Source organism: Magallana gigas, chromosome 7 (assembly GCF_963853765.1).
Source record: "Magallana gigas chromosome 7, xbMagGiga1.1, whole genome shotgun sequence".
NCBI classification, from domain to species: Eukaryota; Metazoa; Mollusca; class Bivalvia; order Ostreida; family Ostreidae; genus Magallana; species Magallana gigas.
In genome coordinates, this window is record NC_088859.1 from 47,693,470 (window position 1) to 47,710,041 (window position 16,572).

The 16,572-nt window shown below is 33.7% G+C and overlaps 1 protein-coding gene across 5 annotated transcripts in view; it reads right to left on the reverse strand.

The window, feature by feature from the left end:
- The window catches only part of LOC105330415 (cAMP-dependent protein kinase regulatory subunit), a 32,865-nt gene extending 18,142 nt beyond the window's left edge, over positions 1 to 14,723 (reverse strand). For 2 of the 5 annotated variants that reach the window (XM_011432075.4, XM_011432074.4), the window contains exon 1: positions 3,147 to 4,522. In XM_011432075.4, coding sequence (XP_011430377.3) covers positions 3,147 to 3,410 — 264 coding nt within the window. In that variant the 5' untranslated portion in view covers positions 3,411 to 4,522. Of the gene's footprint in view, positions 1 to 3,146; positions 4,523 to 8,181; positions 8,206 to 9,374; positions 9,420 to 14,521 lie in introns of those variants that run through there. The other 3 variants (XM_034455233.2, XM_034455235.2, XM_011432079.4) reach the window with 3 other exon arrangements.
- Between the last annotated feature and the right edge of the window lie 1,849 nt (positions 14,724 to 16,572).

A 16,572-nucleotide genomic window follows, 5' to 3' on the forward strand; every position in this document is an offset into this window, starting at 1 on the left:
GCCACAGATTTCACATGATCATCTTCAATCAAGTGTAATCTTCCACCAATCTGGTACATTCATAGTTCATATTTTAATTAGTGTTCCCAACATCTGTAGCACCTGGACCCCTATGTTACTTTGTGAAGTGTCAACTGTCTGTGTTGAGGATTGTTCTTTATATTAAGATAATATATTTATTTAAAGTCAAGTTATAAAACAAGATGATTAGCTCTGAGGAGCTGTTTTCCAACTTTTTGTTACTTTTCTGAGAACATTAGCTCTGAGGAGCTATTTTCCGACTTGCGAGCTGGGATTGATCCAGCTTGTATGAGATACAGTTGAATGGACAGTATATATCGCCTCCAAACAATGAACAGTTCAAGCACAGATCCGGATCTACAAGATACAGTGGAGTGGACAGTATCTCACCTCCAGATAATGATCAGTTCAAGCACAGATCTGGATCTACAAGATACAGTGGAGTGGACAGTATCTCGCCTCCAGATAATGATTAGTTCAGCACAGATCCGGATCTACAAGATACAGTGGAGTGGACAGTATCTCGCCTCCAGATAATGATCAGTTCAAGCACAGATCCAGATCTACAAGATACAGTGGAGTGGACAGTATCTCGCCTCCAGATAATGATTAGTTCAGCACAGATCCGGATCTACAAGATACAGTGGAGTGGACAGTATCTCACCTGCAGACAATGAACAGTTCAGCACAGATCCAGATCTACAAGATACAGTGGAATTGACTGTATCTCGCCTCCAGATAATGAACAGTTCAAGCACCGATCCGGATCTACAAGATACAGTGGAGTGGACCGTACTTTGTCTCCAGACAATAAACATTTCCAGCACAGATCCGGATCTACAAGATACAGTGGAGTGGACAGTACTTTGTCTCCAGACAATGAACAGCACCCTGCATAAATCCCCAGGCTGATTAATGTGCACAATGCACTATTCTCTGCCCTTTGGAATACATTGTATTTCTTCTTATTACCAAATGCAAAGAAACCCACTGCCTCTTTTGATGCTTTTCATCTCAACAATGAACCGTCTTCTATCTCTATTCCATAGAGAGTGGCAAAGCCAGCAAAATTGTAATGAATGGTAATGTTTGTCCTGTCTGTATGAATGTATCATTCATAATTCATAGTTTAAAAAAAAAACAAATTCATAAGAGGAATTAAATTATTCAGCAACAATCTGAATCAAGATATATGAAAAAGGAATGCTGGATAGTTACAATTCAATTTTAAGTTAAAAAAAATATCTTCCCTTGGCAATTTCATACGAACATGTTATGAGAAAGAACTGAGAGAATGGCATACACACATGCAACTGTTGTAAAATATGTCCTTCCTATCTCATGGTGAAATTGGTTAGATGCCAATTAATATGCCAACCACATAATTTATGTACTGGTACTTATGTTGCATGAGAAATCCTTCCCCTTCACTATCTGAACAAATTGTTATGTCTACAATTTTTTTTTAGATCTGATTTGCTTCCATATCACATCTGTATAATGCTCAATATTGGATTATTTGCAATCAATGCAAACTAGGATTTTTTTTTATCAGGGACAGGATGTAGGGCCATACAATGCACCTGAGCAGGTATCCATCATTTCCCTGCCTCCACTCCAGTACATTACTAACCGTAATGGTTAGTCAGGTACAACTCTCCTCCTGAAAGCTGACCACTGCTAATGGAGTATAATCAATGTATTGCATTTAAAAGCATGTCCGCATGAAGGTTATTTAAAATTTACAAAAGACTCAAATTTCTTCCACATAGAGAAATACCGCCTTTGTATAAATATTAGATAACAATAGCTATTATATTCATTGCTATCAGGTTTGTTATTTATAACTCTGTATGCCCACCCTATGAATTAGACTGTTGGTTTTCCTATGTGCATGTAGGTGTATGATACTGCTTGTGTGTGTGTGAGGTGCAGATGATAAAACTGAATCCAAGGGAATGGTGAGAATCTATAAATCTATAGGGAAATGGATTTATTTATCAAATCCAAGCAGAAATAAAAAACCAATGAAAAGAGTACAGCAAAAATCAACAATATTGGAAGGTATCCAGTCTTGAACAAATAAAGCCTGGCCCATAGTCTGTCCAACGACTAGAAAGCCTTCTTTTTTGTTTAGAAATGAATTCCTATTAATTTTCCAGCTTCCTCTCCCTTACATTACAGAGAAACAGAACCATGACATTCTGCAGTGCACCACTAGGTCTGCACACAGCAGTTTACAGCACACATTATGACATATTAAAAGGGAAGCATTTCTAGCTGTTCTCCTGAGTATACTTTGTTTGTTGATAAGATTGAAAATTCAGTATAATAAATATTACAAAGTTTTTAATGTAGCGAATTGAATTACTATTATGGTAAGCATTAAATATTATATGAATTGATCCTGATTCTTGACGGATGAGGCTCCTGTGACTATTTGACAGACTAGAGATAGCCATCAATAGTAATGACATAATCTCGCTTCCTTCAGAAACAAGGGAAACTTGATCAATAGACCAGAGTAATTGGAGCATGTGGTTACAACATAAAAACCTATGCATTCTTTTTGTAAAAGACTTACATATACCATAGGGTCTATCAGCATACAGGGAGAATGGATGTAAACCTTAACAATTTTTACACTTGTAAAATCATTGTTTCTCATACCAAGATTATTGTCTACATAAAATGCATTAAATCATACTCTTATACATTTAAACCACAAAGCCTCTAAGCCAAACAGATTTATAGAAGGTTTATAGAAGTACCAATCCAGTCTAATTTTTAGAAGACCCTGCCTCTAACTCTAAGCAAGTCTTACTTGTATAAGTACTGAACCTCAGCCTCTAAATAACCTTCTAAATAACCCAACCTAAGTACCGGTACCAATCCTCTAATCCAATCTTACATGTACAGTTGTACTTGTAAAGGTACACAACCTCAAAGCCAATCTTGTAGAAGTACCTGTACCCAACTTCAAACCAACACCACTTGTAGAAGTACTCAGTCTCTTAATAATCTATGGTAGTCCTACTTGTAAAATACACCAGCCTCTACACCAGTCTTTCTTGCAGACATAGCTAGTCTTCAATGGACACCCCCCCCCCCCCCCCCTCGCTCACCTGTTGATCTTCAGATGCTTCTCCCCCATCCCCCGCATTTGAAGAGGGTGGGGATGCCGAGGTCTCGGATTTCACACCAGCAGTACAATCCGAGTTCTTTGACATTTTACCCGAGGTGTTCTCATTTTGAGGTTCAGTTTGACTGGTTCCTGTTTCCTGCGCTGTATCCACTTCATGCTTTTCTGTGTAAGTTCCTTCCTTTCCAGTAACAGACTCATCTTCTGTACTTCGACCAGGAAGCAGTTTCCTCAACTTATTTCCCATAATGTCACAGAGAACTGGTTTACTCTAAATGTAATCCCGTTGTTAAACACAATCTGGAATATGTTAATAGCAGCAAGCTTTCTAAATTCCAATACAATATTTGCTGTCTCTGTGCTTCCCTGACTGTTTATTAGACAATGCCTAAAGAACACTTTCTACAACTGCTACAAAATTCCTCCCTGGACAAGCATCATATAGGATAACATTCTGTGTTCACATCAAACTTACTTCTTGTCAGTGTAGAACAAAAACAACATACACTCTTACTGTGGCTCAACGAGTAGTCTGAATCTCTGAGCTGCCGAAAGCAGGGAATAGCACAGCGATTATATCTCCAAGCTATGTCACCGGTAGGCTTGATTCAAGTCAGGCTTCCACATTAGATAATAATTAATTGTTTCTGTAACATTGTGTTGTTAGTTGTAATTGCTCGATTCTGTCACTCGGATAAAGCGAGTCAATATAAGAACATCAAATAAATCCCTGGATCTAACACAATTCACAAAAATCAATTTCTTTGGCCAAGAACATGAAGAATGCTGGTATTACTCTATTGCAAAATGAGCCTATCTTCAATTTGTAAACTATTAGTCCGTTAATTATTGCTGCATAATATTCTCCTCAACTGATGCAGAAGAGATCTAGACCTGACTGCTCATGAATGTTAATTTGTAAGCTGAATATTCCCCCAATAATCACACATTTAAAATGAGCTGAACAGTGAAAGTCCTTGAATCCACGAACCTTCACCTGCTGTCCTCTCCGAGATCACTGTTTATATTTCTCTTTCACTGACACATTGCCTCAGGTAACACCACAACATTTGTACCTATTTAGAACAAGCTAAATCTGAATCAATTGTTCGTGGTTCAGATGGACAAGTGGTATGCTACAGTAGTTAGAGTAACTATTCCACCATATCTTTGTGAAACACTTTCTCTCACCTTCCACAGTCCTGCTAGTATCCCCATTTACTATAAACATGTATGATTGCTTGTGATAAATGTGTTGGGTCTACACAATTCAATTGTGACAAGGTAAAATGAGCCAATTCAACAGGGTCTGAATTATTAATAAGACAGCTAGGGCCTGTAAGCTGTTTATATCCTGAGCAATCTCCCACGGTTGATCCAGGTCCACTTTCTTTGACCTGATGGAGAGTACTCTGAGGGCCTGATCGGGGGAGTTAGCAGGCCTGGTGATGACACATTAGCATTAGAAGACCAGAGAGACTCACATCATTTTTCACTATTCTGATTGCATGGCCAGGATATTAGGAGGCAATGAATTTACTGTCAGTACTAAGGACTGCAGCTTTTGCAGCTACAGATGTCAGTGCCTCAAAGTCTCTTAATTTCAATATAACCCAGAACAGTGTAGTAATAACTAACTGCTTTGATTCAGGCCTCAAATTTCCTGGTGGTGATGATTTCTCTATCTAAAGCTTAGTCTGACAGCAATGCTTATCTCCATTCAATAATTTATAAAAGAAGTTTAATTCTGATAATGTTTACATTCAAATTTCACCTTTATGAATTTTAAAGATCTCATGAACTTTAAAGGTTTTGATTCTAAATTTCAATAAGTTTTAGCAACGCTGCTGATTACGTTCCACCCTGCATTAGTTACTAGCACTTTAACTTTGTTATTAAGATGGAATTTGATGAACATCAAATGTTTATTTTTCAATCAAATGTCAATGAGCAAGTCCTTTAAAAATGTTATGCTGTAACAGTAATACTGTATATTTTTAAAAGCAATTGTAAGAAGAGAAATTATGATTGCAGCACTATCACATAGCATACTTTTTCCCCCTAAAAATACATCCACGTTTTGTGCATGTCCCATACAAAATTATTGGTCACTTATCTGGGAGGATCAGCATAAGACAATGCCAATGGCTTACATACTTAACAATGAGATAATTGTCACAGACTTTAATGACCTCTGACATTAATGAAGAATACTATGAAAATGTAATTTATGGTACATTCCTGAGTCCATTACATGTCAACCGAAAAGTCAAGTAGAGCATCACTCTGATGTGTAACACAGAAAGCCCAGGGGGTACCGTAATTTGTGCATCATTCATTTCACACTTGAAGAGATACATTCTGTGCATATATAGTAACACAGATACATTCTGTGCATAAGTACCTTTAAGTTTCTTGTTCATGTCTCCCTCTAATTAACTCTACTGAGTTTCAAGTCTCGGAAAACATATATAATACAAAATGCCAGTGGGGAATAAAGATCCATTAAGCCTAGAATTTGATACATTGTTCATGCCTATAGTAGAGATACCACAATCTACATCCCTCATACAGAGTTATATAGTGAATATGGTACAGAATAGGCGGGACTTCTAAATTATAACATAGAGATATTATAACCACCTTCAATATTAACTTTATTCAACAAAATGCATCATCATTGAGATGTAGCCAATTAATGAGAAAAGAAGACTTCAATATTTGTTCGTTGCTTTATAATACCTTCCCACATACTGAAATAACCCTAATGACCTGAAAACCATCACCATTTTTTTTTCATGCACTGATAAGATGGGTTAATTTTTTTAAAATAAAAATATTAAATGCTTATCTCGCTATCAAGAAATACTATGTTTTTATGCATGTTTTTTTAAATTGAAATCTAAAAACTGGTCTTATAAAACTAGCACTATAAAGTGTTACTTCTAATGAATAAACTGTTTGTTAATAAAATCTTTCCTAGAGCTAACTTAAAATCTCAATTTGATAACCTTTGGATATTTGGAACATCTTGCATCACATTTTTTAAATCAAGTCTCTTAGCATAGTAAGGCACTATTTCTTGAAGTGAACAACTTAATTCACTTTCACATGATGCAAGTAAATAGTATCCCACATTAAATTACCACCAAACCATCAGCAGCTGATTTTGTTAAAAAATCTAGTTTCAAGGTACATTTCATTAAATTATTGAAAGAAATCAACCAGTTTCTGAACTGCAGAGCTTATCATTAAAGTTTCAATATCAGAATCCTATAGTGTATTTGACATTTTCCTTATTATTTTTCCCTCATTAATGTCACTCTGGAGTGGTATAATAAGTCAAACTGCTGTAGTATGCCAATAGCTCTTCCACATATTGACATATAAGGGAGGTAAGTCAATGTATATTGTGTATTTAGCTTAGTACCTGGAACCAGCCATATAGCGTAGCTTGGTCGACAAATTCAGTATGATATAAGTTCACATTGAGATACTTAAAGCTTATAGGTACCATTACCACATATAAGGAGTTTATGGGTGTTAACTGAGGCTGGTACTTGAAAGAGCACAGTTTCTCAATCTACATCAGACCCAAGCATGCATCAAACATGGCCTGTCCAAGAAATCCAAAATTCATTAATAAATAGAAAGAACTATATATATGATAAGGGCCTAAAATGGCCTCCTAAAATGAACATCATCATTTTACTATCATTCTTTGTTTTCTTAGTACAGATATGTATGCGATGTGTTTACATAATATTCATTTTGGTTCAAGTGCCAACAATTTAGAAATATGACATTGTAAAGACAACCTTTTCCCGCCGTTTTTTTGCATTTTTAGCGTAAAAAGTACAGCTTGTTTTCAAGCAGTTTTTCCTTCCGAAAACATAGAGTGCATTCTTAAACAAATAAAATATTTTAATCAGAGATGTATCTAGCCAAGACTAATAAGTGAAAAAAAAGTTTCCTTGTTCAAGCATGCGCTCTATATTTCCCATTCGTAAATAGATAAGAAAAATGTCAATTTTTGGCTGATTTTGATTGAATTATAGAAATGGCGTCACTTCTGACGTCATATACTGCCAGTGAGTGCAAATAAATCAAATAAATAGATGAAAAATAAATTTTATATCAACTCTTCTAAAAAATTAATTAACATTTTATTGTACCCGAAACACTTAAAAATGGCGAATTATGGGCGCCAAATTTAACTCTTATCATATATAGTTCTTTTCAATTTTTGTAGCATTTGACAAAAGGAACCGGTTACGAAGTCCATGAAGACTTATTCTTGTATTGGGTCAAAGAGAAATATCCATCATTTGACCAATGCGTGACCTTTAATATTTACCTTCTTCATTGTTACAGCTGCATATGGAGCAGTGTATCAACCCGTATATCAAAAATACCGAAACAAATTTATTCCTCTTTCAATTCATGCAATTAAAACTAAACCTTCATGAAGCAAATTTAAACTTCACATTATTGAAAACCACTATTTCCAGACAACTAAACAAAGAGAAATTCTAGTTAAAAAAATTCAAATTTGCATTACATGTTCAAACAATCTCACTAAAATACACACAAATGCAAAGTCTCCAATATGTTTACCATCATCACATAACATATAACTTGGGAAAATCCAAGCCCTTGAATCACTAGAAAATTGTCCGTGGAACAAAAATTCTGGAATGGTTTGACAGACAGACAACTGGATGTAATCCATTTGCTTCCTTTCTGGCATCAGCCAGCCACATGTATATATACATTTAGTGTAGACAGAGTATTGACATTACAACTGTCAAGCACAGTAATTACTACTTTGCTGTCAGAACTCTAATAACTTTCTCATGGAAGGCTTTTCATTTACAGCATAAAATATGGAAAAGGGAAAAAAATGACATATATGAACGTATTGAAGATGTGTTTGGATAATGAGCAAGCGAGAGCATGTACAGCATGTTTCTTTTTTGCTCCTTTCAGCTGATAGCAAATACAGAATAAAGACCTACCAAAACCATTTTCACAGAATTAAATCACCCTGGAACCCCTGACTCAGCTCCATGCCATGGGCTGAGATTCTGACCTATTTTCAGTCTAAACCTACTTTTTAATCAGTTGTTGCACAATAAGAGGATTCAGCATTTTTTTTTCGTGTTGAACATGGCAGATTATAGAAACTTAAACCTTTCAACTACAGTACTTCTTTTGCCTGAGGCTGCTAACTGAAGTAGTTTAATAGGAATTAAAGGCTTTATTTTGTATAACTGATTCTAAATACCACTGTCTAATTATAATTAGATGTATATTCTTTGTATGTTAAAAGTCCTACATTCATGAGTTCTGTAATTTTCCACTTCATTATTTTCTGTTATAAGTACAACTGAACGATCATTCTGCTTGAAGACCTATTGGTAGTATTCAGCTAATGATACGGCTAATTTCTTGGCACAACTTAGTCCTTTTAGATGTGTCCATTATGTGTTACAGATAGATACCATTGCAGCAGCATAGCTATCATTATTATGTGATAATTAGGTGATAATTATACCAACTACAAAAACTCATTCATTATATACTTTTGCATCTCTGGTGTGTAGAAAATAATTCATGATGGGTGTATTAACATAAACAAATATGGAAGGGGGGTGTTGCTTACCAATACATTATAATAATTCTTTAAAATTATCTATACACATTTAGAAATCAGCTATAGTGCAAATGATTGATCTTAATAATGGACAAACATTTCTTCACACTACTTTCTTCACCACAATAAAACTTATAATTTCATATACAAATAAAATAAAAAAAATAATAATAGGTTAAGGTTGATTAGTTTCGGGACTAAAGCAGAAGGAACTTTTCTTCAAGATGATTCATACCTGTATGATAGCAATAATCAACAGATAAAAGATGGAGCTCTATGTTAATATTTTTCCCACTCACTCACAATAATTACCTCAATTAGCAGCTAAATCATATATTAGTTTGCATATACATGAATATTAAAAATCAATTCAAGCATGATATTATGAAAAACTTTAATTATCAGCTGCCGCCTACTGTCATTTACTTACACTCATGTTAATAAATTAATATCTAAGTCTCAGAAGCATTCAGCAATAAATAAAGTTAAACTTTTAGAAACCAGAATTTACTCCACAAAGAGTACAAAGTTGACAGGTTATAACACACTACTTACATCGGCCACCATCATCGTGCGGAGATCTTCCGAGAGAGAGCTCTCCTAAAACATGCCAGGAAAATTCTCCAAGTTAACACATAGTGATTAACATCTGCTGAGTGGATACTACCACCGTCTCATTACAACTCCATTATAAATATGAAATTTCCATAGGAATATTGGCAGAGGTTAAGCTGATAGTCTTATTTCTCTCACAGACAACAACCTCTTTGATGGATAACATTCAGCAGCTAAGATCAGCTGAGAACATGTGGTTAAAATTAAAACAGAAGGAAAGAAGTGAAAAGAAGAATATTTTTCTCTTTAAATGTGAAATTTCATTATTTCTGTTGGAAGTAATTATTGTTCAAGCAAAGCCAGGTCTCTGTAATTTTCTTCTTTTAAAAGTTTAGACAAAGAACTATATTTGATTAAATTCTAAAATTGCCCCCCCCCCCTTTCTTTCCCCAAATATCCTTAAATCCACTTTAAGTTTACTCTGTGCATGCATTAAACATGTTACGATTTTTGCAAAATTTACACAGATCCCTTATTTTCAAGGTTTTCTTCCACGAAAAATAACAATGTGCAGACTAGAGCAAACATAATTTTTTCATCAGAGATTTATCTATCAGTAATCAGTATTCAAAACTCATTACTGACAGAATTTTTTTTGCTTGTTCAAAGCTGCACTCTACATTGACAAAAGTCACCTCTTCCACAAAATAATCAATCTAACATAGCTGAAACATATTTGATTAACAATATTGACTTATGGGAGGCAAAATTGAACAGTATCATACATAGACCTCTATAAAATATGTAAAAATTCAATACTGAAACAAAAGCATTATCAATATGTTCACATACTGGTATTTTTCAAGTGTGTTTTGTCAAATTTATTTCTCTTTGATAGGTATTAATTAAGATATTTTCTTCTTTTACTCCCCTGAACCGATTTGTACATCTTCCAAAACATGTTTTGCAGATTATAATTACTAAAACATGTTAAATATATCATAAAAAAGTAAGATTTTACGGAAACCTTTGAATTTAAATTGAAGATAGAGGTTTATGATAAAAGAGATATGCTTCATTAAGAAAGTTAAAGACATAATAACAACACTGACTATGAACAGAAGAAATATATCTATGAGATTCAGAATTGAAAAAATCTGAGAATCTGGTTTTTATAAACATGCTGATGCACCATTATTAAGAGCATTACACATGCAATCAAATGTTCTGTAATGATCGACTGTCTATTTTTCTTGGATGAAACATGTTAAATTCACAACAAAAAAGTAGGCGCTAATCATCACTTCAATTTAATCCTTAATTTTACGTCATGATATTTTCATTACCTTATTACCTTACATAGAGATTTTAGTAAGAGTGTATTACTGTCAATCTCATTCATCCAATGTCAGTGCATTTCCTTTCATGTTACCTATATACACATGTAAAAGTGCAACGTACAATATGAATTAGGGCATGACGGATTGCTTTCCGAGTTTTGCCTGATAGAGCAGCCTTTGCATTTACACAATATTATCCAGTTTGGGTAAGGTGTCCAAAGTATAGCTGATGCAACATTTATCTCAATGCACCCAGGCTTCTCTGAATAACAGGAACTGCCAGTGAATTACAGACGACTAGTCACCTTGTAAATTCATCCTCATCCTACTTTCCCCAATTTTCAATACAAATTCCCCCATGATCCAATTCCAACTCTCCATCACCCAAATACCCCCCCCCCCCCCCACTAACTTGCCATTATTCCAAATTTTTGAGACACGGTTGATTAAAAAAATAACATTTTGATACAAACTACCTATGTAAAAACTTCTGTTTCATGAAGCAGTATTTGAATTTATGGCATACATTTGTGGTATACTAATTGCTGACTTGAATTCAGTTGGTAATTCTTTTATTTTAACCATACCTGTAGACAAATTAGCAATTTATAAGAAAAAAATTCTAAGAAGGACTCTTAATTAGTTTGCACTACAAAATTAAACTGCACAATAGTATATTTTCTTATCTGAATTACTGTGACAGACTCTTAGTTTGCAATACAAAATTTAACTGCACAATACTATATTTTTTCAATCAAAATTGTGCAACTTTAGTTGCATGTTTGTAAATTTAAAATACACTACTGGGGAGATACCTCTTATTAACATCTTTTGAATCAAAACAATCTTGATAATCAATAAGCAAAATAATGGATACCTGGTAGCTGTCTGGGAAGGTAAAAAAGTTCCTTTACACTGAAGTTGCACATCAGCTTAAAATCAATTATAATATTAAGATGTACAAGCCCTTTTTTTTGATTCGATGATCTCTTCCAGGACAAAAACCGTATTTTTCGGGGCATAGGCCGGCATTTTTTTTCTCCGTTGAGCGAGCCCCGGCCTATTCCCCGGGAACGGCTAATATTAGACTCAAAGTTGAAAAAATTTAACAGTAAAATATAAAATCCACTGTTTTTATCCGTTGTACTGTTGTAGCAGTTTATTATGAGGGTTGGGTTTTTTTCATCCGTTTGAACTATTGTTCGGTAATTGTCCCGTTGATAATTTTTGTGATGACATCGTGAGTAATAAAATGTACAGTACTGTACGAGGTATTTCTTTACAATCCCAATCAAAAGAATTTTTTCCCTCGTTTGTGTATAAACCCTGGAAACTATTATTGCGTAGTAAAAAAGAAAACGAAACCGGGTAGAATGTAAATTGACGGAATTTTTGTGAATTCTTCATGTCTGCGTTCGTGGGAATCACTGGTCTTGGGTGTAAAATAAATCAAATGCTTTGTGTTTTTATAATTAATTTTCTGTTGGATGAAATAACGGTATTCTGGTGTCATGTGTATATACAAAGGTGTGAATCCTGTGACTAAAACACAGCCTAGGGCACGTAGCCTAGTGTACACCTTTACACTTCATTGCATTAACTGTGATTTTAACATTACAACTTCTCTGCATAACGGCAAGTCACTATTTAATTAATTAATGGAAAGAACACCAATTAAATATTTTATGTTCAAATGGTATTTCGTTTTCTCATTCATAGCGAATACAGGGGATAACTCTATTTGAATATGAAACCACGTGTTGAGCTAATGGACGCCATACCCCGTATTTACAAGTAGCTTTCAAAGTATAACTTGATTAAATGAGATTTAGCAATAAGGTATTAATAAATCATAAAAGGTTTGGTAAAATATTATACTTAGTTCTACCAGACAGAACCACGGAGGTTGGTGTTGCAATTAAATTTACACTATGTAAAATTACGATACATAACGATACACCGACGAATACGGAAGAGACCAAACAGCCACAACACACAGATTAATTTTTAAAAATTGCTTAAAATATATATGTTAAGCAAATTTAATAACTTTAATTACTCTTTTGACTTTCTACATCGATATTCTGAAAGTATATACTTAATACGATGACTTCCTTAATCAGCGGTCATACTTTCACTAAAGTAATCATTGATTGAAAATCGGCTTATCCCCCAGTTCGGCTAGTTTAAGGATTTTCTTGAATTTTGTCTAAAAATTAGCAATCCGGCCTATGCCCCACATCGACATATGCCCCGAAAAATACGGAAATTCAAATTGCCTTGTTTATTTACAAAAGTGGGGCAAATCATACATCTAGCATGTTGTTTTTCAGTCCCTCTATAGACTGAAACTGCATTTAATTCAAAAGGGGATTTCAGGAATTACAGGTACATGTACTTTGCCCAACCCTGTTTTGATATAAAGTAATTACCAGATAACATTTACTGTTCTTACTGATATTCCTTGGCAAAAATCACAAATGTTTTACCTTTGAACATGTTGAGAGAGAATGGTTTAAATAAAGTAACAGAGCAACAACTTAACAAAATATTGGTCTGTAACACTTCAGTACACATGCTGTGTTTATGTTGTTATATATATCATGTAATATGTAAATATAATTGTTGTGTTTATAAGATTTTTAAGGTCAGACGCGACCTATCTTTCATTTTTTCTATTTTTTCCTTTCTCCATATAAATGTAAAGATTTCCACTTCGTAATTTCATGATTATATTTTTATGTAAAATGATTCTTTTTTATTTAGATATAAAGATTTCAATTGAAAATGTAAAGTATGACTTTACTTACAAGCATTCAAATGCATTTTGCATGCTATTTTAAGGAAAATTCGAAATATTCTAGCTCCGAAACGAGTCTAGTAATGTACCCTGAATTTTTGGGAATTTACAGGTTTAAATGTTAATAAATAAGGAAAAAAATATCAAGGAAAAATATATTAAATTGAGGAACGTCTCGTCTGTCCTTAAACATCGAACATGAAAAAAAGTAAAAACAATTCTCACTTTTTGTTCCATCATTTCATTGTTTTCTGTATTAGGGGTGATCGAGTTGGCTTTAGTAATTGGGATGAGTTGACCCCACTATATCTTATTCTGGTGGGAGAGTTGATATTAGGTAGGTACAGGCTGACAGAGGCCAAGGTGACATAGGGATATTTTGTGTTGGAACCCTGCCAGTATGCATGTCCAACAAAAAATACTGTGATGGTCAGACCAATTTAAATGCTAGATAACTCAGTTGGTAGAGCACCTTACTGGAGATTCAGGGACCCGGGGTCAAATCCCTGTCTGGTCCATCACTATTTTACCCATCTCATTACATTTGGTACCATGCCACGTCCTGGAACTGATAAGTTAACTCCTGTCAGGGGAAATAGCCTGGGCCGGGTGATCTTCGAGGGCAAAGATCATTTAAGGTGGGAAAAATGTTACAGTCAGATCGGTTCAAATACAGATAGCTTAGTTGGTTGAGCACCTTTCAGGTGGCTCGAGTTCGAGTCCTAGCCTGGTCCGTCCTTATTTCTTCCATCTTATTACATTTTTTTTTAATTTCAATTCTTAAGTTTCATATAACTTCTACAAATTAATAGATTAACAGATAACATATTAACAGGTGATAATTTCAAGGTCAAAATAATAAGACTCCTTTTAAATGCCACAGGAATCCATCTTAAGTTGTATTTGTGACAATTCCTTTAATTTATTATAAACATTTAGCGATGCTGATACACTGTCCCCCATATCAATGCCGAGTGGTCACTTGTGTCAAAAACATCAACTCTTACCTTTTCCAATCTTTCAAAATGTTCGCGTAGAAATGTCAGCGGGTTGTCAGGTCGACTCATGCATAGCTGTACTATGCAGTCTTTTAACAATTGCTGTATATTGTGCTTTTGTACATAATTTTCACATTCCCTCAAACTTTGTTCTTCTTCTTGATTTCCAGCCATGTTTCTAGTTAGAAAACATTGGAACGGTGTAACACAATGCAAGCGATTGGTCGATCAATGGACAATTTGTCCAATCACAGATACTGAGACGGAACCACATTTGTTGAGAGGAGTTCCATATTTGTTAATCGGTCTATTGGCTACTATGCTCGCCTGGAGTTTCAACAAACAATCAACTTATTAAAACATTAATCATAAATATTTTTTATCTAGGATATCACAAACATTGGCCTCATTGCTGCACATTTTTCTCTTTTGACATGATTTGCAAAACTAGTTGTGTAAGATTATTATAGGCCTGCTGCAGCATAATGTACGTTACGTACTGTATCAATTATCAAAATACATTTATTCACAATCTGCTAATTGGATGAAAACATGACAATATATATCGTTTGTTTGTCCTTTGTCACACTGTTATTTTTTCTCTAGATAGCTTTACCGCAATTTAGAGGGTTTGTTAATTTACCCAAATTACCGTATTGGAATCCAAATAGAAAAATATGGACTCAAATGGAGGTCGAAAATGGGAATCATATAGTATGGACCCGAATAGAGAATGGGTAAAATTCTACAAACAATACAAAATGATGATAATAATAATAAATAATAATCATGAAAATAAAAATACGTACACACTATCACACTGAATTTGGCTGAAAATTCAATGAAAATGTATAGATAAAAGGGGTTGTAGGGGCTGTACAGATATTTTATTATATGTTTATCTAGTATCTGTTTATTCATTTAGTAATTATTTTTTTTGTAATCGGTATTACGAAGTGATAAAGAATGTATAACCAAAAAAATCATATAATTTAGATTTTTCTGAATAACAAATATACATGCAGACATCTTTTTGGTTAATATAGCCTACTGCAATATATACAGATTTTAAAATTGGTTTTAACAATTTGTTTATTCTTTGGTAAAAATCACACCATGATAAGTTAACGCAATAACTCATTATTATTGTGTGGGTTGTTTCAGTTTGATATGTACCTTGAAAATGCACAAATTTCAACAAATGACAATTTTCGATACATATCATGATCATTGTATAGTAACTATTATGGAATTTGCGATGTTTATCATCTATACAGTTATCATGGTTATGAATGGCTGTATTTTACTTCCAGAAAAAAAAAATTAAGTTAACATTTTCTTTTAAAGGGACTTGGACACGATTTGAGATCAAAAATTTTATTTTTATTTTTTTAGGTATAAAATGGTTTATTGGTGCATTTTAAATGATTGGCCAAAATATTAAATGTTTAAGTCAAGTTACAAGCGAGATACAGAGGTAATAATTGATAGAACTTTATGTAAACAAAGCTCGAGTCTCATAGTTGTTTACAAAAATGTAATGTAGAGAATTACCATTTCTTAGACAAAATGACTTGTAAAAAACAATTTAAACCAAATAAATATCTTCTTATAAATACTATTATCAACAGAAAAAGTTACATTTGATTGAATTATACACCAATACAACGAATTTGTAAAAATGACAATATTTGAGCTTTATAAAGTCTGTATCTTGCTTATAACTTGATATTTGAGTTTCAAATTTTGACATAACATGATAAACTTCTATATTTATCAGTATAAACATTGAAAATGGAAAAATAAAATTTGAAGATTTTAAGTCAAATCGTGTCCAAGTCCCTTTAAGTTATTTGAAAAGTTTTTCAAAATAATAAAATTGTAATGAATAATACATCACTCTTAATCAATCTGTTCAGTTCAACAGACTGAGTGCCTATACAACCTACAATCGACAAAATAACAATACTTTACATTCTTTTACTCAATTGTTTAACAATGATTGAAAACGATTTAGTAAACAGATGCAACATTGAACAGTGATATGCTTTCTTTTTTGG